At 34.4% G+C, this 24,423-nt stretch overlaps 1 protein-coding gene across 1 annotated transcript; it reads left to right on the forward strand.

The window, feature by feature from the left end:
• Positions 1 to 295: 295 nt before the first annotated feature.
• Positions 296 to 23,991, forward strand: LOC128986188 (protein mothers against dpp-like). The gene is made up of 7 exons (XM_054406387.1): positions 296 to 576; positions 1,045 to 1,216; positions 1,516 to 1,725; positions 5,298 to 5,413; positions 13,711 to 13,909; positions 14,590 to 14,830; positions 19,685 to 23,991. Exons 1-7 carry the CDS (start codon positions 304 to 306, stop codon positions 19,842 to 19,844), a joined length of 1,371 nt encoding a protein of 456 aa, XP_054262362.1. The 5' UTR covers positions 296 to 303; the 3' UTR covers positions 19,845 to 23,991.
• The last annotated feature ends 432 nt before the right edge of the window (positions 23,992 to 24,423 follow it).

Below are 24,423 nucleotides of genomic sequence, written 5' to 3' on the forward strand. Positions count from 1 at the left end.
TAGTCTGCACCACTGTCCCTGGTCAACACCCCCTGTCCGAGTCAAAACAGTTGTACGGTAGGTAGGCTATCTGATAATAATTTCATCAAGGAACTTAAAGTAGGTGTAGCCTAGAGGCTTGGTCTTGTATTTTTAATCTAAGAGTAAAAAAAAAAAACAAAAAAAAAACAGGTGCATTAGAATACCTATCTAATTTAATAAGCTATTTATTACTTTCATCATCTCACCTTGTTGGTACCATTGGTCTGAAGTTCATGTAACTTAACTTAGTTTATTTAATTTTGATTTCAGACATCTGACGAGATGGACACAGACGAGGCAGAGTCATCAGGGAGTGGAGGACCGATGTCCTCGCTGAATAGTCTGTTCTCCTTCACTAGTCCTGCAGTGAAAAAACTGTTGGGCTGGAAACAAGGAGACGAGGAGGAGAAGTGGGCAGAAAAGGCAGTGGACGCTTTGGTCAAAAAGCTGAAAAAACAGAAGGGAGCGATTGAGGACTTGGAGCGAGCCCTCAGCTGCCCGGGACAACCGAGCAAGTGTGTAACCATCCCACGCAGTCTGGATGGTCGGCTTCAGGTTTGTTGTGTATTATATCTGTAAAAAATACATTTTATCTAGTGTCAAGTCTGGTCGTTTGGGGGGGAGGGCTTGTGTCCCTGTGCCCCTCCCCCTCCCTTGGATCCGCCACTGGCTGTATTGCCAATACATGAAAGAGTTTATCCAATAAAATTATAATATTCAGAGAGAATGAGTTATCTTGCTTTGAGTATAAAATATACAAGAAATTGAACATTTCTTGAAACACTCATATGGTGAAAATCCGGTTCTTAATTTGAAAGGTGGGTAGGCCTATTTGGCGAGTGAGAGTGGTTTATGACCCAGGATAAATGAGGACTGTTGTTTTTGACACTAGTTAATGTTTTAGACCTACACTCTTTGTAACTATCTAGATAAGGTTAGATAGCAACAGGTCCATTTTTTTTACAATTTCTTTACAGTAATCTAGGTACTTGTTTTTTTTTTCAATTTTTGTTTTGTTTGCAGGTTTCCCACAGGAAGGGTCTCCCACACGTGATATATTGCAGGGTGTGGAGGTGGCCTGATCTACAGTCTCACCATGAACTCAAGCCTTTGGAACTCTGTCAGTATCCCTTCTCTGCCAAACAAAAGGAAGTCTGCATAAACCCTTATCATTACAAGAGGGTTGAAAGCCCAGGTATGACTTTAAGTTATTTTTTTTTAGTTTGGGCGCTAATATAAAATCTTGAAAGTAGTAATGTAGTTTGATCTTGATCTAAAGTTGTGATTGTGGCACTAGTAAATAGTGGCAACTAGCCATGTCAGAAACCATTTCGTCCAACAATCGACACCTAATGTCCTCTGGGTACGAAATATTGGGGATTTTCTGTGTCACCTTTGTGTATTATTGCCTTAGTTGAATTGTTTAATGGTTAGCCTATCTGCTATCCCAAATTTTAAACCACAATTGGATAAGGTTTATTTAATATTTTACAGTGCTGCCGCCAGTCCTGGTACCTAGACACAGTGAGTTTGCGCCGGGCCACTCCCTACTGCCGTTCCAACAGATGCCAGAGCCTACGATGCCTGCCAATGTGTCGTACTCCACCAGTGGCTTTAGTGGTGGCCCCACCTCACCCCTCAGTAGTGTACCTTCCCCTGCCACGTCCAATCCTCATAGTCCCTACAGCGCAAACGGTCTGTCAGGTTAGTCTCATGCCATTTTTTAATGGTTTTTGTCAGGAAACAAACCAAATCCAGCATTTGATGCCATACTGTTTCACGAACAATTTAATTATTAGCCTAATAAATGGCAGTACCCCTCACTCAGGATCAAACTTGCATCCTTTCTATTTGTTAATGAGCTCTATACTAACCGCTTAGTTATACATCTTTCTAACACGTCTTTTTTCAGGAAACAATCCAAAATTAATTCGATTGAAATGATTGTAATTTTTAATCGTCACCCTTTTAAATAGTATACATCCGTTGTAGTCGGGTTTGCGACACTGTTCTAATATGACCTCAACCTCATTAGGTTTAGACCTCAAACTTTAAGTATTTAGAACACTTGTAATTGAAGCATTGCCTTCAAACTCCTTGTGGACAGTCCTCAGTATGCAGAAATAAATAATTTATTTGCTTCAATAAGTAAAAAGTACCTGGGGGCCGAGCTTTGCTCGGGAAACTTTATTACTACACTATACTCTGAGAGTATTATTTGGTCAATGTAATTCTATCCCAAAAATAATAATTTGTGGTATATCTTTTCTTGACAGCTATTTAACTTCTATTAAAATAATAATATCATAGTTTACTGAAATGATGAGATAGAAGAGTTTTTAAAAATTTGTTTGGTTCCCCTAAACGACCCAAGCTATAAAAATTACCCAGTATTTTTCACGCTGAATTCGAAAAAGGCAAAAAGGCTATCAGCAGTAAGAAAATCTTCGTCACTGCAAGAACTTGGACTCGCTCCGAAACCAGAACCGAAACCTTTAACTTACCCTTAATTTTTAAAATGTAATAAGTTGCAATTTTCCGGAAACTCAGGACACTTTCTGACTGAAAAAAATTACGGTTGATCCTTGTTGGTGAGTACCAAAAAGGGAACTTAGGTATAAACATGGTTGTATATCCAAGTTTGGTTGTCCTCGATATAATTGCACTATTTTATTGACTCTGATAAATTATAGACTACAGGCTGCCCTATGGGAGTTTATTTGATATCTAGTCCTAAACGTATAGCCATCTTAAGGCAAACATAACTAAAACCTAACCACAGAGATATAAATTTAAGTGATACAAATATAAACACTCATCCTCTGTAGGCCTAAAGCTACCTACCTATATTTTATTTGGGTTAGTACTTTTTGAGAGAGTGTCATTATGTACTGAACACACCTAGATGATATACGGTATTAGCGGTATTAGTGATTCATGAAATTATTCATTTATAAAAAACAACCTAACCGAGTTACCTTAATAATGTACCCAGTATTCAATACAAAAATTAAAGCTTATGCCTATGTATATTAGTTTTAAAACGGAGTAGAATAAGGCACATATAATCTAGATTAGGCATTGATAAGTGTTAATAAACTAAAAATGGATGAACCACTAAGTCAAGCTACTAACCCAGTTGTTCAGGCTAGGCTAAACTGAGTCCTGAAAGCATCCATCTCAAAACAGCCAAAACTTAAGAACAGATCCTAGGATTCGATTTTTAAACTTTATTTTTCTGAAATAGATAGCTAAACTGTCCAGTGCAATCATCCCACACTGCTGTTTAGCAACACTCAAACTTAGTTAGGTAAGCTAGTTGTAGGTTACAATTAATCATTATCCCTGTGACCAATTCAGTGTACCATCTTGACATCAGTCAGAATCAGACGACATTTTTGACAACGACACGACTCGACAACCAACGAAAAGAGTAATTTAGTGATAATAATTATTACTAAAAGCATTTAAAATAATAAAAAATAAAATATACCGTATCGCTCTTTTACATTGGCAAAAGTATTAAATAAACAGTAATAAAGCTGAGGATAATGCAAGAATAGTTTTTTTAATGGATTAGAAACTCATTACTCTGGAAAGATTTATAATGTAATACAAATTCTTATACATCAAACGATTTAATGAACTGGAGCAAAGTTAAGTCGTCCTCTTTCTCTCTGTCACAAGTTGACAAAATTGTATGTCAGAAGCTAATTGCTAATACAAATCAGAAGAAAAACAGTTACCTCGGAAAGTGCTTCTGCGCATGTGCAAGCTGAGGTGCCCATGGTAACAGAACGTCGAGTTATGTCTTAAAATGTAAACAAATGACAATAATGGTGGAATGTTTTCTCATAAGGCCCATGTTAAATTTTCAAAAGTTTGTTCTCATATGGCGAAAATAGATTTTTCCTGGCTATACCACTGGTCTAGAACTTATTTTTGACACAGAACTTAGTTTTTCCGTCAATATAAACTTTTTGTTAGAGCCAATTCCCAGATCGAAGTAACAATTATTCAAACTTTACTCATATTATATATAGGACACCACCATGCATAGGTCTACCATATACCTTAATTAATTAGGTTTATATTTTTTTTTATGTCCCACCTTCACATCCAAGGACGCTAGATGGGTTATGACATTATCACATGTATAAAATCCATTTGTGATTGGCGGGATTTGAACCCGGGACCTCGGGCTCAAAGCCCCGTGCTCTGCCACTAGATAGCTCACTCCCCGATTACTATATATATATATTATGCTTACAATAATAGTAGACACTTGCTAAGTCTGGCATGTTCAGAACATCGCCTAACTAACTAACTATGTCGGATTATTAAAAATGCTGTAGGCTACTTATATTACCTTCTTACATAGCTGTTATTGCGAGTCTAGGAGAAATACCACTAAAATTGAGTGAAAAGGAAACCATTGGCCAACAAGCTTTTGTTCTGTGTTCTTTTTATTGGCCTAATTTCCGTTATTTAGTAGAAATATAAAATGGTAAATAAAAACACACCTTTAATCATTTTAGTGCAATCGATGTCCTCCTTTTTAAGCCTGACATACATTAACCTAACATACATTTGTGATTTCTATCGCTAGTTACGTATTTTCAATGCACTTTTGGTTTTTCCCGCAGTTTGCATAACTTGTGTGATCTATAGTAGTGCAAAAATAACACACACTAACCTAAATGTTATTGAAAACAATTAACTGCATGTGTTTGTGTGATACATTAACACTGTATTTAACAGCAAAAACCTTTTCTCTGACACCTGTTACTGCTAATCAATTACTTCTAAGTTACTACTATTAACTTTGTGCAAAGTGCTGTGAATTAACTGCAACAAAACGGAATGCCATCCCCATACTCTTTGAAAGCCCTGTATATTGAAATTACTAATCATCTCTGGCAGCACTGCATAATCCTGATGGGGACAGAATTAATTGATAGATGAAAGTGAGAGAAATTATCTTTTAAAAGCAAAGCGATTAAACTTAATTTAGTGGTGTAATGTCATTGGTGTTAGACAAACTACTTTAGCAAAAAATTTTATATTGAGGCCTACCTAAATTAACTTAAGCTGAGGATCATATGTATGGTGATGTAGTTTTAAACATAAGCTACTCATACGTATCCTTCTAAACTTTGCATTGATTGAACACTATTTAGTTAAAGTTGTATCTAAATAAGCATTTTGATGTAAACCATACAATGATTTGATATCATTAATAATTTAAGAAGTATAATGTAAAAATGATGTTCCAGAATCACCTCCGCCTGCTTATAGTCCGCCAGAAGAGAGTCAGCATGCGCCTTCGCCCCCTCTGAGCCGGGATACAATGGACACCACCAGCACAGAGGTCGCCCCAGTATCCTATCAGGTATGATTACAATCTTAAAATATTCCTAAGATTACCTCTAGTTACATATTTTAATGCACTTTGGTTTTTCATGCAGTTTGCATAACTTGTGTGATCTAATGTAGTGCTACAATAATGCACACTTTAACCTGAATGTGATTGACAAACAATACACAGCATGTGTTTGCGTGATACATTAACACTGTTGTAACGGCCTAGCCGTTTATACTCCTAATAATTAAATTCTAAGCGACTGCTCAGGAGATATGATAATTAAATGAGATATTGGGTAGGAGTAACGGCCAAATTTGTATAAATGGCCTGGTTTGGTGTTAACATCGACTAATTACACCTTTATCAATACATTAGTATCAATAATTAATCAATATATGATCATCGGCCAAACGTGGTCAGAAACTTTATTCGAGTAATTATTTGAAGATAATTGAGTCTCCATATGAATATCCCAGCATCGCCAAACTATCTCCAACCTCGTTTAAATTATAACAATATTCTAATAGTAAAAGTTATGAAGCTGGAATATGTTCACTAACCGGTGCTGACTCGGGCTTTCTGCTGACGGAGCTAGCCTCCGTTGGGGAGTGTATTTGGCGGGCAAAGAGGTCGAGCCTTGCGCAGGGTGTCGCTCAGTGACTACGCTGAACGCTGATTGGCCCGCGAGGCGCATCAGCGCTGCCGACAACGAAAGAATAAGAAAGTCCGCGTTGAAATCTCAATTAAAACAGACGTGACTCCGCACTCCCTGGAACCGCAATTTTATTTCTTTACTCTAAATTCATTATCTAAATTTTTTTTGTAAAAAGTTGTTGTTTAAAAACCATAATCGTATAATTTTAGTAAATTAATCAAGTAATAAATCCCATTTTTGTGCAACTGTGTGCGTGAATTAAGCTCCCAAAAACTCTCTCGGTTAACGCAATCAGTTCGAAGTCACGATAATTTTCGGCTGACGAGGCTACGGTTCTCACTGTATTTACGACAACAACAAAAACCTTTCGATTGACAATAAACAATATTTTAACGACTCACTAGTGATAATTTATTAAAATAACATGAAATTCAGCCCGATTTTTCTACCTCTAGTTACCTATAGGGGTGTGCGAAGCAGCAAAAAATTTTCGATTCGAAGCAACGATTCGATTCAAAAGATTTTCGATTCGATTCGATGCAATTCGATTCGAAGCAATACGGTATTTTTCTATTCATAATTGTCAATTGAGTGGATTAACAATAAATTAAAATTTACCACATTTGTGTAAGACAAATTTTTGTTGATGTGGTATTAGGCCAATTCATACTTAACATATGAATTTTAGGTTAACAAATATTTATTTTCAATCATATATTAGAATAACCTGTATTGCTGGAAATACCAGTGAGCTGCTTTACTTGCCTATTTCATAATTTTTACTTGGAATTGGCTCAACTGCAAGAAAGAAGAAAATCATTTTTTTATCAAGACATTCATTCTCATTTTAATAACTTTAAATAACTAAATAGGTAGCTAAATTACAACAAATTTGAATGGAACTTAAATATAAAAAGACCATTAACAAATCAATTAACATATCACAAGTTTAGGGCCTGTGGACCGGCTTCAGGACTGCAAGCAAGAAGAAAATAAAAATAATATGTTTCCAACATGCAACATGTATCATTCATTCCCTGCCTCCTAACCTCCTTAGTATAATAACCTCACACTTACATTATTTGTTACATCATCATAAATAAAGAATTATCTATTATTGGCATCAGTAGGCCTACAGCTTTACATAGGCATTATTTTTCTATAGGGCCTAAAATAGTAATAGGCTAGAAGCAACAAGTGGATAACTCATTGAAGAAAAGATATTGTGTAAACTAATTTCCTATAAAACTCAAAAACAGTAAATAACATACAAACATTGTTTATGGTATAATTAGTAAGGACTAAAAAATGCATATCATGTCATACAGTAGTATAGACCTACTGCAAGAGATTAAAATTCCTAAAACAACTGATTTTGATAGCTAATGAATGAAAAGAATTAAAAATCCATAAAATAAAGCCAAACAATATCACAATTAATTAGGTACCCGAAAAGTAACTCTTAAATAATATATAGAAGATTAAAATAATATTAAATCAAGAGATAAGAAAGTTAAATGCTAACTTCTAGTGCCCTTAGCAACACAGGTCAATGTTTTTAAACTACCCTCAATGTTTTTGGAACAGCAGGGTCTTATTCTCTGAAGGATGGGTAGTAGTATGTCAACAAAAACAATGAATCACTCTCACCAGCCAGGCCAGGGCAACATGTGTGCATTCAAGGTCATAGACCCTCCCCCTCCCCCTCCCCTCTTACACCACCCGGTTGCTCCAATTGCTGACAAAATGCAAGTGATAAAACAAGGAAGTAGAGACAAAAAAATATATTTCTTTATTCAAAAACACAAAACTGTAACAGATCATTTTCAAAGAAATTAATTCATTGTAATTTGTGAGTTGTAAATATTGTATTGGATTTTAGAAAAATATATTTTTTAAACCCCATCTAACCAAGATACAGATCTGTTTACTATATCAGATATTTCTTTTGTTTGTATTATGTAAAATACTAAAATTTATTTTTAATTAGGTATGGAATAAATGATTAAACTAGTATGTCTGTATAAATAGTATTTTTTTTTACTTTGTTTTCTTTGCACTGTTAGTGTTGCGTCACGGCTTTTGTCTTGTCACTCTTGTCAGTAGACGACTAGACTGGCTCTGGCTAGTGGCAGTGCGGCAATTGCTCTGTTGTGTCTTTTTTCTTAAAGGTCGTGAGCCAAACTCAAACTTTAATTCTCATTTGAACATTTTAATTCCTCTGTAATAATAGATATAATAGGCCTAATATAAGAGTGTTTCTTTGGAAATAAATTATTCTTTTTTTTTCGAACAAATCTTTGACCTGACCTGAAAAATTCGGGGACCCACAGACCCCTAACAAAAATGCCAAATTTATCAGTCTAAAACATCAATCTTGCTAGTTAAGTAAGTAACAATTTTTCAGACTTATTTTTAGAATGATTTTGGATTAGCCTATCTTGTTTTGGTAAGGTTTAAACAGTAGTAAAACATGTCTCATACTGCTTACATCAAGACAAAAAACAAAACCTCACATCATTTGCAATGTCAAAAAAAAAATTATAAAACAATTAAAGCTATATTTAATGCAAAGAATGTATTAAATAAGAACGCCTTCGTAAAGGAAACGCAACCGCAACGCACTCCTGTATTGCGGGTATTGCATTGACTTTCTGCAGGCGTTTTTCGTATATGGATACTGACTCCCTCATGAATCGAATTGTTTTTTGACCACCACTGAATCGAATCGCGATTCGATGCATCGAATCGAATCGAATCGAAATTTCGATGCATTTTCGATGCATCGCACACCCCTAGTTACCTATTTTCAATGCACTTTTGGTTTTACATGCAGTTTGCATAACTTGTGTGATCTCACAGCATGTGTTTGTGAGATACATTAACACTGCATCTACAATAACAACAAAAACCTTTCGATTGACGATTAACAATATTTTAACGACTCACTAGTGATAATTTATTAAAATAACATGAAATTCAGCCCGATTTTTCTACCTCTAGTTGCGTATTTTCAAAGCACTTTTGGTTTTACATGCAGTTTGCATAACTTGTGTGATCTCACAGCATGTGTTTGTGTGATACATTAACACTGCATCTACAATAACGACAAAAATCTTTCGATTGACGATTAACAATATTTTAACGACTCACTAGTGATAATTTATTAAAATAACATGAAATTCAGCCCCATTTTTCTACCTCTAGTTACCTATTTTCAATGCACTTTTGGTTTTACATGCAGTTTGCATAACTTGTGTGATCTCACAGCATATGTGTTTGTGAGATACATTAAGAGTCTTCCGTAGTGGAAGCCATGTTGGATTTCTTCCCCATAAGAACAATGTTATGTTAAACATTACATCATTTGTGGACACGTAACGGCGTTACTTGTTAAGATATAGCTTTGAAATTTATATTTGTATTTTTAACATAATAGACTCGTGACTGAGGTTTTTGAATTTCGAAAATCCATTTTCATTTCCTTTCAATAATTAGCTTAATTTTAAGCTAATTAATAATCAATTATTCATTATAAAAATTAAAAATTGTGAAATAAAAAGCGTCAATCTCTAGAGGACCGCAATTCCTTAAATTTAACTCCTTATCCATAATTATATGACAATTTGCTGATGAGATATTTGGACCCAAAGTTAACATTGTTCTTATGGGGAAGAAATCCAACATGGCTTCCACTACGGAAGACTCTTAACACTGCATCTACAATATCGACAAAAATCTTTCGATTGGCAATATTTTAACCACTCATTAGTGATAATTTATTAAAATAACATGAAATTCAGCCTGATTTTTCTACCTCTAGTTACCTACCTATTTTCAATGCACTTTTGGTTTTACATGCAGTTGGCATAACTTGTGTGATCTCACAGCATGTGTTTGTGTGATACATTAACACTGCATCTACAATAACAACAAAAACCTTTCGATTGACGATGAACAATATTTTAACGACTCACTAGTGATAATTTATTAAAATAACATGAAATTCAGCCCGATTTTTCTACATCTAGTTGCGTATTTTCAATGCACTTTTGGTTTTACATGCAGTTTGCATAACTTGTGTGATCTCACAGCATGTGTTTGTGTGATACATTAACACTGCATCTACAATAACAACAAAAACCTTTCGATTGACGATTAACAATATTTTAATGACTCACTAGTGATAATTTATTAAAATAACATGAAATTCAGCCCGATTTTTCTACCTCTAGTTGCCTATTTTCAATGCACTTTTGTTTTTCATGCAGTTGGCATAAATTGTGTGATTTTTTTTAGTGCTACAATAATGCACACTTTAACCTGAATGTGATTGACAAACAATACACAGCATGTTTTAGTGTTATACATTAACACTGCATCTACAATAACAACAAAAACCTTTCGATTGATGATTAACAATATTTTAGTGACTCACTAGTGATAATTTATTAAAATAATATGGAATTAAGCCCAATTTTTCTACCTCTAGTTGCGTATTTTCAATGCACTTTTGGTTTTTCATGCAGTTGGCATAACTTGTGTGATCTAATGTAGTGCTACAATAATGCACACTTTAACCTGAATGTGATTAACAAACAATACACAGCTCGTGTTTGTGTGATACATTAACACTGCATCTACAACAACGAAAAGCCCTTTCGATTAGCCTAACAACTCTAGTTAGTGTTAATATTTTATCTAAAATTAAAATAATGCTATGAAATTCAGCCTGTGTTTTCTACCTCTAGTTACATATTTTAATGCACTTTGGTTTTTCATGCAGTTTGCATAACTTGTGTGATCTAAGGTAGTGCAACATTAGCACACACTAACCTGAATGTGATTAACAAACAATACACAGCTCGTGTTTGTGTGATACATTAACACTGCATCTACAACAACCAAAAGCCCTTTCGATTAGCCTAACAACTCTAGTTAGTGTTAATATTTTATCTAAAATTAAAATAATGCTATGAAATTCAGCCTGTGTTTTCTACCTCTAGTTACATATTTTAATGCACTTTGGTTTTTCATGCAGTTTGCATAACTTGTGTGATCTAAAGTAGTGCAACATTAGCACACACTAACCTGAATGTGATTAACAAACAATACACAGCTTTTGTTTGTGTGATACATTAACACTGCATCTACAACAACGAAAAGCTCTTTTGATTAGCCTAACAACTCTAGTTAGTGTTAATATTTTATCTAAAATTAAAATAATGCTATGAAATTCAGCCTGTGTTTTCTACCTCTAGTTACATATTTTAATGCACTTTGGTTTTTCATGCAGTTTGCATAACTTGTGTGATCTAAAGTAGTGCTACAATAATGCACACTTTAACCTGAATGTGATTAACAAACAATACACAGCTCGTGTTTGTGTGATACATTAACACTGCATCTACAACAACGAAAAGCTCTTTTGATTAGCCTAACAACTCTAGTTAGTGTTAATATTTTATCTAAAATTAAAATAATGCAATGAAATTTAGCCTGTGTTTTCTTTTAATGCACTTTGGTTTTTCATGCAGTTTGCATAACTTGTGTGATCTAAAGTAGTGCAACATTAATGCACACACTAACCTAAATGTGTTTGACAAACAATACACAGTATGTGTTGGTATGATACATTAACAAACTGCATCTACAACAACGAAAAGCCCTTTTGAGCTAATACTTTAACTCAAAAATTAAAATAATGATGCTATGAGATTTAACCTGTGTTTTCTACCTCTAGTTACGTATTTTCAATGCACTTTGGTTTTTCATGCAGTTTGCCATAACTTGTGTGATCTAAAGTAGTGCAACATTAATGCACACACTAACCTGAATGTGATTGACAAACAATACACAGCATGCGTTTGTGTGTTACATTAACACTGCATCTACAACAACGAAAAGCCCTTTTGATTAACAACTCTAGTCAGTGCTAATACTTTATCATAAATTAAAATAATGCTATGAAATTCAGCTTGTGTTTTCTACCTCTAGTTACATATTTTAATGCACTTTGGTTTTTCATGCAGTTTGCATAACTTGTATGATCTAAAGTAGTGCAACATTAATGCACACACTAACCTGAATGTGATTGACAAACAATACACAGCATGTGTTGGTGTGATACATTAGATAATAGACAATAGACAAATTCTTTATTCCTTCAACATGTGACTATGCAATTTCGTCCTAGGACAAAATTGTACTGTCCAGTCGGCCTCAGATAGCTAATCTAATTGAGTATGTCCAGGGTTAGTACAGTAGAACCTTGATAACAAGACTCTCATGGGGATTGTAAAATAAGACTTGTTATCGAGGTTTGTAATAAGATGTGATTAGAGGTAAAACAATTTCAAGGGGATTTGAAAATGACACTTGTTATGAAGGGCAACTTGTTATCGAGGGTATTCTTATCAAGGTTCCACTGTAGTAATAATAATAGTATTTAGTTTTAAAATATGGGCTCAGATATGGTCGTTAGGCATCAGCTTTCAGTAAATGACACATTCATCACTGCCCGGGTAAAGCCTTAATATAAACAAATTAGTAAATTTTGACTAATTTGTGTGAATTCCGTGAGTGAAACACTGATCGTAATTAACTAAAATCGTTAACTTAAAAAATAAAACAAATCTCTACTTAATACCATGTTTCACTTTTTGAATTAAAACCAACGATGCTTAAAATAATCCGAATCGAATGTCGCCGGTCCACGAGTTATTTCGCCCTAGCCTAACACCTGCTATTCGACAATGACAGAGTTATTTCACCACTGGCTTATTACCGGGCTATTCCGCCCTCGACCTAAGGTTTCGCGATGTATATGCGCGGATCCAAGAGCAATCCCGCCCTTGGCCTATCACCTAGTGTTCGACTTTACCAGAGTTGTTTCACCACTGGTTTATTTAACGGGATATTCCGCCCTCGACCTATTGTTTGCCAATATACACGGATCCTAGAGCTATTCCGCCCTTGGCCTATCACCTAGTGTTCGACGCTACCAGAGTTGTTTCACCACTGGTTTATTTACCGGGGGCTATTTCGCCCTCACCCTACAAGGGAGAGATGTTGCTAGCTATTAGCCCAGCGCTCGAGTGTCTGTCTGTCCCCTGTCCTGCGCCGTATTTATATGGGTCGCGACGCTAGCGCGGTGCGTGGCTGTTTGGAGAACTAATGACCCTGCGCGGGTGATTTGAAATCCTATGAACGCTGGTTTTCTGATATCTTAATATTTTTACCATTACAAACAATATACGTTACACATATTGTAATAAACATCGTCAAACTTGAATAGCAAATAACAAACTTACAAGGCAGCAAATATTTGTTCTGTCAAAAGATACATACAATACATAAATAAATGTCACAAAAATATATCTAATCCGTCTAGAACAAGGTCGTCTTAACTAGGCATCAAAAACGCACCTAGTTCATATATTGTCATAAAAAGTTTTTTTTAGCGTAATGGATTTCATTAACCTCATAATTTTTAGCTACTCAACTAAGCCTAGAGAATTATACACAAAAGTTTTTCTGACCCAGTAAGTTTCTGAGTTCGGTCTGTATTCTGTGGCAAAACCTATATGGTTTATCTAGCTAAATCATGTTTACAGGTATCTTTAGCAATGTGCTGTAACATTATAACATGTTGTTACTTGGTTGACAGGAACCACTGTACTGGGCCAGTATAGCGTACTACGAGCTGAACTGTCGAGTGGGGGAGGTGTTCCATTGTCAATGTCACAGTGTTATTGTCGACGGATTCACCAACCCAAGCAACAACCTCAACCGGTTCTGTCTCGGCCAGCTGAGCAACGTAAACCGCAACTCCACCATTGAGAACACCAGGAGACATATTGGCAAAGGTGAACAATCCCAGTGTTGTATTATGTTGAGAATTCATTACCTTTTGACAAGCATTATGTGTTTGGACCCAAAAAATTTACTTTAGTTTTTGATGGTGGCCAATACGTGTAAAATTGTTTGTGGCAGCTCATGTGTGTACTTTTTTGTTGGCCAAATTGGATGTCAGTCTCAAAATTCTGTAGTTAATTGCATCAAAGTCTCACTATAAAATATCATTAAGGCATTTAAATGTTTAATATTTTTCACAAAGTACAACAGAAACAACACACAACAAAGTAGCCGATAAGAAATGTACATTTTTAACCTTTGGTAACGTAACTGCCCACTTAAGTAAGATATGAAGAAGAGTGTTCTTGTTTGAAAACTATATATTTGCAGTAAATCACATAGTTTTTTTTTATAATTCATAAAAACCAAAAACACTATTAATTTTCCTACTTCCTCCCCTCTCCACAAATCTGACACTACAAATAGTTAAGCCTAACTTTTTATCAAGCAATAACTTAGAGAGACTATATTGCAATCTGGAGTCAAAGGACAAATTTAACTTCACTTCAATTATTGACGCTTAGGTGTAAAGTGCCCTAAGGATTGAATTAAAAAAAAGTCTTCTCTCGGCTGTTAATTGATAATTAATTGTATTACAAATCACCCTCAATTACTATATGATGGTTGACAGGAGTGCACCTGTACTACGTGGGCGGGGAGGTGTATGCAGAGTGTTTGTCAGACAGTGCCATCTTTGTGCAGTCTCGCAACTGCAACCACCACCACGGCTTCCACCCCTCCACCGTGTGCAAGATCCCTCCTGGTTGCTCGCTCAAGATCTTCAACAACCAGGAGTTTGCTCAATTGCTCTCCCAGTCAGTCAACCACGGATTTGAGGCTGTTTATGAGCTTACCAAGATGTGCACAATCAGGTGAGCGGATGTAATCCATGATTTTACATGGAGTGGTGTATAATCCTTGGCCTTTTTTACTATAAGTTTTCTGATTTTGTAAGTTACCATACCACACTTGTGGTAATCAAATCAAATCAAGCCACTCCTATACTGTGGCGACCAAGCCTCATGAATATCAGACTTTGTGACCTGTGCACATGTAAGTAAGGTACTGGGTCAACGTTTTCACATGCCACCATATAAAGCTTTAACTGTCATTAGGGGTCTGCGGGTCCCCGATTTTTTCGGGTCGGGTCGGGCCAGCGGAAGGCCCGAGAGACCGGGTCGGGTCAGAGATTTGTTCGGGCCAAGATCGGGTCGGGCCAAAAAAATAATGATTTATTTTCAAAGAAACACTCCTATATATATTATTACAGAGGAATTAAAACGTTAAAATTAGAATTAAATATTAAGTTTGCTCACGACGTTTAAGAACAAAGACACAACAGAGCAATTGCCGTACTGTCACTAGCCAGAGCCAGTCGTCTACTGACAAAAGCCGTGACGCAACAGTGCAAAGAAAACGAAGTCAATAGAAAGACTATTTATACAGAGGTACCAGTTTAATTATTTATTGTTTACTCCATACCTAGTTTAAAATATATTTTTATTTTAGTATTTTACATAATAAATTATAAACAAAAGAAATATCTGATATAGTGTACAGATCTGTATCTTGTTCTTTTATTTTCCTATTGTCCTTTTTGTAATTCAGTAACAAAACAAAACAACACTTCTGATCTTCTGGTTCGGCATTGTTTGGTCACCATTTCATTTTTTTTCAAGTATCAAGTATCAGCAAGTCTACAAAGAGGTTAGGCCTAAATATTTTATAATTTTATGAAATTTTTCATCAATAAAATTATTTTTTTGTTAAGTTAGATTGAGTTTCAAAAAAGATATTTCTAAGATCCAATGCAATATTTACAAGACACAAACTACCTTGAATTAATTTAATATCTTTGGAAATAATCTGTAACAGTTTTATATTTTTGAATAAAGAAATATATCTTTTTGTCTCTACTTCCTTGTTCCGTTACTTGCATTTTATCAGCAATTGGAACAACCGGATGGTGTAAGAGGGGTGGGGGAGGGGGAGGGTCTATGACCTTGAGTGTCCCCGGGCCTGGCTCGCAAGGACCTGGCTGTGAGAGTGATTCATGGTTTTTTTTTTGTTTACATTCTACTACCCTTCCCTCCGAAAAAAGACCCTACAGTTTCAAAAACATTGACTTAAAGTTTAAAAACATTGAGTTGTGTTGCTAATTAGGGCACTATAATGTCTCTGCTGTCTGCTTATGTTGCCAAATTATCATTTAACTGTATTTTCTCTTGCTTTAATATAATTTTCTATTATTATTTTTTTTTTTATAAAACAAACAAGCAATCTTTATTTACATTTTTTGACATGGAAAAATAATAAAACTTTTTCTATTTAGATGAATAAAAAGCTGGTACTCCAGCCCCATCTTCGAACTCTCTAAGGGTCCTCCACTTCTTTCTTGTCCTCCTTAGACACATGCTGCTGGCCCTTAACGTCGCACAGATGGTTTTCACCCTTATCCAGTTCATCACTAAACTGTAAGGTTTCTTCCATTTTTCTGTGAGGCGTTCTGCCATTGCTCTGAGCAAGGTCTGAAATTCTTTGCCTAGCATTCCGTCCACAGACGTGACTAGTGGGGTGAAAGAAGCATTTCTTGTTTCTGATATTGTTAAATATTTTTTCTTCTTCTCTCTTTCTGCATTCTCCAGAACTTTTTCGTATGGGAGGTTCAAGTACGATGGAGCATCAGTGTCAACGACACGTACATCGAATAATGCTTCTGTCTGAACCTCCCATACACCCCTACAAGCCAAGTCTGCTTTTAGTGCTGCAGCATCCAATGACCCTTGCTCAGAGATCATTGGTTCTCGAACACAGTTTCCCCATGCTATCTCCATCAAGCTTCCAAGAGTATCCCTTACCTCATTATGTCTTCTTATTATCAACCCACCTGTGCGACAGTTAAGGGCATGTTCCATACATATAGTATTAAATTATTATATTAAGAGTTCCTTTTCGGATACCTAATTAATTGTGATATTGTTTGACTTGAGTTTATGGATTTTTAATTCTTTTCATTTATTAGCTATCAAAATCAGTTGTTTTAGGATTTTAATCTCTTGCAATACCGTAGGTCTATAATACTGTGTATGACATGATATGCAATTTTTACAGTCTATACTATAACTATACCATAAACAATATATGTGTGTTATTTACTGTTTTAGAGTTTTATAGTAAATTAGTTTGTAACACAATATCTTTTCTTCAATGAGTTCTCCACTTGTCATGTTGCTTAGCCTATTACTATTTTTTTAGGCCCTATAAAAAATAATTCCTATGTAAAGCTGTAGGCCTGCTAATGCCAATAATAGATAATTCTTTATTTATGATTATGTAACTAATAATACTATTGTAAGTGTGAGGTTTTATACTTAGGAGGTTAGGAGGCAGGGAATGAATGATTCACATTGCATGGTAGAAACATAGAATTTTTATTTTCTTCTTGCTTGCAGTCTTGAAGCCAGTCCACAGGCCCTAAACTTGTGATAAGGTTAATTGATTTGTTTATGATCCTTTTATATTAAGTTCCATTAAAAACTTGTTGTAATATAGCTATTTAGATATTTCAACAGTTATGAAAATGGGAAAGAGGGCTTGATAAAAAAAATTATTTTCTTCTTTCTTGCAGTTGAGGCAACTCCTAAGCTGTAAATAAGTTATGAATATGAAATAATCCTACATAAATACAATCTTTTTTCATAATTTATTTTCAAGTAATATTATTAGTATGTTATATGGTATTTATTCCTTTGGAAGAACCTAGTATTAAAATCGTATTGGTGGATATTTTGTAGCTAAACACTTCCGTGATTTCATCAGTGTAATATGATTTTATTTGAAAAGAAAATAATTTTTGGAAAGACATATTCTAACTTCAAAGGGAGGTATATCCGTCACAGTGCAAGTTTGATTTTTCCTTCGTCACGTTGCGTCAGTTCATATCGTACTTCTGTGCCAATGAATGAACCCTCTACTCTAGCATAGTTTTGAGAAATTGATTGTGGGGTTACTGTTAAAGCTGGAATTTCTTGACATGGGGGATGTCTGTTAGTTGTCTCAGCCTTATCAATAACATAAAGTTGTCAATATAATCTCTCTACGGAATGTTAGGTGTAGTGGAATACTTGATGTGAAGTTGGCTTTTATTCTTGAACTGTTAGGGGCCTCCTAGTTCGTATGGTCTTGGCGGCTTCATTGGCAACAAAAAATGCAAATGACATAGCAATGGGACATTTCCAAAAAGCAAATATACTGTAAATTGGCTGTTACGTATATATTGACGTTTACATATTGTTAAACAACGTATCTTAAAAAGGTTTATGTGATCTAGTTTAAAAGGAATATGACCTTTCTGTCATGACAGTAGCTCTGCTTAAATAGTATTTTCTCTTTGTACCATATTTTACAGCCAAAATGTCGTGTTATTTTCAATAATGTTACCAACCCAGTGCGTCAAAGTTCGTAATATAGGCAGGTGCAAATAATTTGTCAAGATGGGTACCATTTTAGGCAAGGTTTCTATGTTTGGATTTTATTAGACATGATAAGAGCAGATATTTCTACATAAATATTTGATATGTGTAGAAAAATATGATAAAATGTAGGCAAAAGTGGTGAAAAAGGCAGACACCAACCTGTACAATAGATATAAGATAGTTCAATAAGAAATTATTTGAGAATTGCTGTGTTAAAAGGATTTTCCACTGATTTCATAATGGAACGTTGCAAAAAATGACATGATAAGAAGAAAGTCAATTTTAAAATCAGAAAATGAAATATTTGATAGTGTAGAAAAATATGATAAAATGTAGGCAAAAGTGGTGAAAAAGGCAGACACCAACCCGTACAATAGATATAAGATAGTTCTATAAGAAATTATTTAAGAATTGCTGTGATAAAAGGATTTTCCACTGATTTCATAATGGAACGTTATATTGCAAAAAATGACATGATCACAAGAAAATCAATTTTAAAATCAGAAAATGACATTGTAAATACTTATTTGGTAGAATTAAGAAACTCCCAATAAATATGTGTTGTTTGAAATACAATTTAAAAATGAACAGCTGTTTGATTAAAGTAAAAAGTATCATTCACATGGCCAAAATGTAAACAACTCTGTGGATGGATCTTTAAAGGCTTCTGGGGCAGAGTCCTAATAGATTTTGTTTAGTTTTTCTTTTGATAACTCATCTACAGACCAAGACCTTTCTTTGGACACCTCTACCAAGTTTCTTGTCCCAGCTGTTCTCTCAAATTAGTGGGGACAAAGTTTCCAATTAAATATTTAGATTCCCCCATGTTAATCTTATGGGAGAACCTCCAACTTTGATGGCCTGTGGGGCAAAGGCCGAGGATTTTTATTACAGGAATTGGTAAAAGGGGGCGTCTACACAAAAAATACTTTATTTTGACACGTCGTTTGTAAAAATCCGTCCATTATTAACGGAGGAGTAGTGTTTTGTAGAAATCGCCTTCACGTATTATATATAAGGATATGGTAGCCTATTGTGTTTTTCTGTTACATATAAAACCCCTTCAATAACTCAGAACGTAGTTGCATGGCTTTACACTTGTACAGTATTATTATAACGATTCTATGTCCAAGGCCCAAGGCCACAAAACATAACAGTGGTATTTCTACTTCAGGGTGGGGGCTATATAGAAATGATGAAATGACAGTACAGTTTTTGATCTAGTATTTACAAGTGTGTTTTCCTGTGCAGGATGTCGTTTGTGAAGGGTTGGGGTGCGGAGTACCATCGGCAGGATGTGACCAGCACTCCATGTTGGATAGAGGTTCACCTGCACGGACCCCTACAGTGGCTAGACAAGGTGCTTACACAGATGGGCTCGCCTCACAACCCCATCTCATCAGTGTCATAACCAAAGATGCCATCAACATGTTGCGTTCCAAGATCTCAGACTTTACCTTGCCAGAGAGGGTAAACAACGACGGAGTGAATGTTTAAGGTCATTTTTGTCATTTCTAAGTGTTCAGCTCTACAAGTGAACTGTTTCAAAATCTGGGCCTGGATTTGCTTAGTTTTGTATCAGTCACATTGGTGAAGGATCATGTTAGGACGTTGCAATTTTTCTCCTCCTTCGGTTACAATGCTACACAGATGTTATCATTTGACTCTTGATACAACTAGACATTCCATCCCACCTTAAAGTTGGGACGTAATTGATTTGAGTCACGGACAGAGTGTGTGCTGGTATAAATTGCTGATTTCTGACGAATACGCTGACTTTTTACCAAGTCAACCTGATAGGAAAACTTATGGACACTAAAATCTAGGCTGTCACATCAAATCTCTCAGAACCACCAATTATGTAAGAAAATTGAATATTGTACTGTAGCACATTCTGTGAGGGACTCTTTCAACTATGTTTTTTATAAATAAAAGATTGGCGACATCGGGTCCATATAGATGGGATGGCTACTTCACTATCCAAAGTCAATGATATAATCTGATTTTCATTGTGTGAAGCTATTGCGATAAGTTTGAAAATATAAATCTCGCACACATATATGTACTTTTGAATCCTAAACGCTGTGTCCATTGTCGGTTTTGTAAGGGAAATCTATGAGCCTAATTAAGGAGGTTTTTTAGAAAGGTAGTTCAGTTAGCTAACTTGAGAAAGAATAGAGTTTAAAAGCTCATAGGTTTACTAGAAAAGGTCACAAACTAAATATAATTTCAGCATGTGATAGGACATATTCAGAAAGTATGGTTATGAGAAACTCTCTGAATATGTCCTCAAGGAATAAATATTGTGGTTCGACCTTTTTTTGTGTATCCATACCCTGAACAATTGGTTACCATTTTTATTGTTTGGCAAAAACGCAAAACAAAAGATGTTCATCAAAGTATGCAAGGTACCAAAACTTAGTCTTGATCACAGGTCCAGTGAGAATTACTTTTAGAGCTCATTTTAATGAAATTAAGGAAAATAGTGGTTGGGGAACTGTCATGAAAGTTCAATAACGCATTCATAAGTCTACCTTCTAAATAGTTTCAGAACATAAATTCAAATTGTCTGTAAATTTCACCAAATTTAAATGTATATTTTTTAAAGTTTGTTTGTCTATTGTATGTATTGGACCTCTCCAGTCCGCGTCTACCAATCAGGTGCAATATACTCCGCTTGACGGAGTTTGAGATTTATTTGTCTTAGTTTTTGTTTCTTAACGTTATCTAGAGGAGATTGTAGTTAAATGTGTATTTATGTAATATTTTAGCACTTGTGTTAAGTTCCTCTGTTGAAGTTTTCTGTTTTTATTTTATTTGTTGTAAATTTGGAACAAACCTGCTCATTCTTTAGATTTAAGGTTGTCAACGAGTGTGTGCGATATTGTGAATAAAATGTCTCGTAAGTCTTGCCCTGGAAACTTATCTTTGGTTAGATACATATTTTATTATATTGTTTTTAAATATTTTAGTGCTGTTGTTCAGTCGAGTATTAGATAGTTTTATGTAGGATGAGTTTTATTTTAATAATTCATATTGTTTACGTCTCATGTTGGATTTAGTTGAAAGTTTTACGTATTCATTTGCTCTGGAAACTTCCAAGGTGATCTCACAGACCTAAAAATCAAACCAGTACAAAAGAAATATGTTAAAACAAAGATTTAGATCGATATTAGGAATATATATTGCAGCAAACAAAAGGGTAAAGCTTAATGATTTGTTAATAATGTAGATAATGTTTTCTTGCTAAACTTTTAAATTTACATTGGAAGTAAAAACGATAATAATTAAGCTAGCTACAAATAAACATTAGTAAAGGGTAATTTACTATTACAAAAATTGCAAACTTACAATTAGGTCGACGAAATAGTATAATATTTGCATGTATGAAGTTTTTATTATACACTAATGTTTACATGAGATTTTTTATCAGCCATACAAGTTTTACGATTATATTTTTGATACTTAATAAATATTATTCACTTCAGTTTTGTCCTGCATAATGAATGGCACAAAAAGCATGAATATTTTGATACTTTTTTTATTTTGTTTCAATCAATGATAATGTTAGTTGTTAAGAGTTATTAAATAATTTACTCCACATATCTGGTAACACGTGGCATAATCATAATTACTAGAAACTGTAAGTAAATATTGTTTAGTAATAATATTATTTTAAACAGACTTGTAAAATACTACCCTTGATGTGCATGGTAAGGTATTGCATTTATTTCTATTGTTACAAAATGTTAAAACATCCAAATATTTTTTTTTTTAACTATGTGTCATTCGAGCATGAAATTGAAATATTTTTATATGTTAACTCTTGAATTGTTTTTGTTTGCCTGTATTTAAGGATGAAAGATTGGTTACCACTTTTCTTAATGTTCATTTTATATTGCTAGACACTTAACTTTATAATTCATTTCAATAACTTTAAGAAGTTTATAATCTATACAAATAAGAGAAAAGTGAGAATTTAAGAATAATTTTTGTACAAAACCGAAATTTATATATACAATCTGTAGAACTGGTTCTCAGCTGGTATTTTAAGTTCTTTGTTGATGTTACACAATATGTCGTAATGAATGTGATTTGTAATTGCTGTTTCAATATCTTTTTGTTATGTACAAATTTATTTGTCAGAAGTATTGCAGCTGTTGTATTATAATAGTTTAAAATTCACAGAAAGTATTGACAGATTTTGACAGTCATAAGTCGTAGTTAGGTCCACTTGTGTACTGCAAAAAGTATTGAAAACTATTTTTGGTATTGAACCTGCAACTTGCGCAAAGTTTGTGAGCTCATCATCCACTCACCCATCCAGCTCTTTTGTGAATGATATGAATAAACAACCGATTCATTACTAAACAATTTAAATTTTGTGGACCCCTATTGTGCTAATAGATAACAATACATATTTATCTCTATTCAGTAGTCGATGGCGATATTGACTTAAAATACCTGATTGCTTAAAAGTTTGCTATGAAGTTTTCACACATCAACTTTATCCGTCAAGGCGTAATGCAGAACTTCGCTTAGAGAGAGCACAAATTAAAAAGCATATATGTTTTTATGATACTAAAATTAAATGTAATTGCCAAAATAAATCAGGACATATTTAATAATTTTTGTAAATTTCTCATACTTTCTGTGAATTTTTAATCAGAAATGTTTCTATGAACAACGCCTTTATGGTATGTGAATTCAATATACAATTGTCAAAATATCCACTGAGTCTATACAATTCTTGAATCATAGAACTTATATATTTTTGTGACAACTAATTTGACCTACCCTGGTTGTATTGACAATTGTATACTAGAATGATGCTTTTACAAATGATCAGTATGATCTAACAGTTTGCCTTTGTTTTGTGCCTTTTGCGCTGGTACCCTTTGTTCCCCTGGGAGTGAATTGAACCTTTTTAGATACATTGCGAAATAAATTATTTTAGTTTGTACATTTCCGTTTACAAATTTAATGTACAAACCAAACACACTTAAAATGACAATAAATTTCACCTGAGACCCTAAAATGGGGTATTTTGTGAGCAGGAAATGTTTTAAATGTAAAGCCCCAATGAGTGAAAACTCATTTTTATTAAAGAAGAATATCAGTAGAAACTAGACAACATTCTTGTGTTATTCTTTGGAGGATGAGCAAACTGTTGAAGTTTGCTTGTTTCTGGATGTATTCTAATCCGATTTGCCAATCTGGTGAACTTCTTTATTCTATTCCAAATCATTTTACTATAAAAACACTTTTCTACCCTATAGCAGCAAACTTATAGTGCTTGTTAAACCTAATGTGATTTAAATGGAGAATAAATCTGACTGTTTGCTGTGTATAACTGAACAATTTTGAAAGTAAAATACTTGTAACTACTGTAGTATTTATATTGGTCCGGTTCACTCCCAGTGTTAGCTTGTGTAGCGTCCCGCTGGCCATCAATGTTCTGTGATACAGAACCCAGAAGACATCTTCACAATGATCTGAGTGTCATGTCATTCCATTCCTGTGTCTCATGCTCCATTATTAAAACGTGTGTTTTTCTACCGTGTTGTAATTTATTTCCAGCCTAGAATTGCAAGTTGTCTTTTAAATTTGGTAATTTGTCACAAAAAAATGTTTATCTTGTGATCAGTAAGTGGTAGTTGCTCTCAGTGTCCAAATATGTGCCAATCAACTTTCTAGATTTAAATATTTTTATAGCATGACAATGACAGATGGAACTTTCAAACTTTAAAATGAATTTAAAACTGATCAGGTTGTTATAACTCAAGTGTGTATAAGGGCAAGGGGGAGGTCTGCTGATTCTTCTCCCCATAACAGGAAAATCAAACACTCGTTGCTAATTTGAACTCTAAATCTGACCATGAAAACCTACTGTAAAACATGGGAGCTACTGTCAAATTATTATTGGCTCTCTTTCTTGAACAATTTTAATTGTTTCCATTCTAGTGCAAAAAAATTTGGCAGTTTAGTTC

This window comes from Macrosteles quadrilineatus, unplaced genomic scaffold (genome assembly GCF_028750875.1).
Source record: "Macrosteles quadrilineatus isolate MER2022 unplaced genomic scaffold, UCM_ALF_1.0 Scaffold_2__2_contigs__length_208266976, whole genome shotgun sequence".
Lineage (NCBI taxonomy): Eukaryota > Metazoa > Arthropoda > Insecta > Hemiptera > Cicadellidae > Macrosteles > Macrosteles quadrilineatus.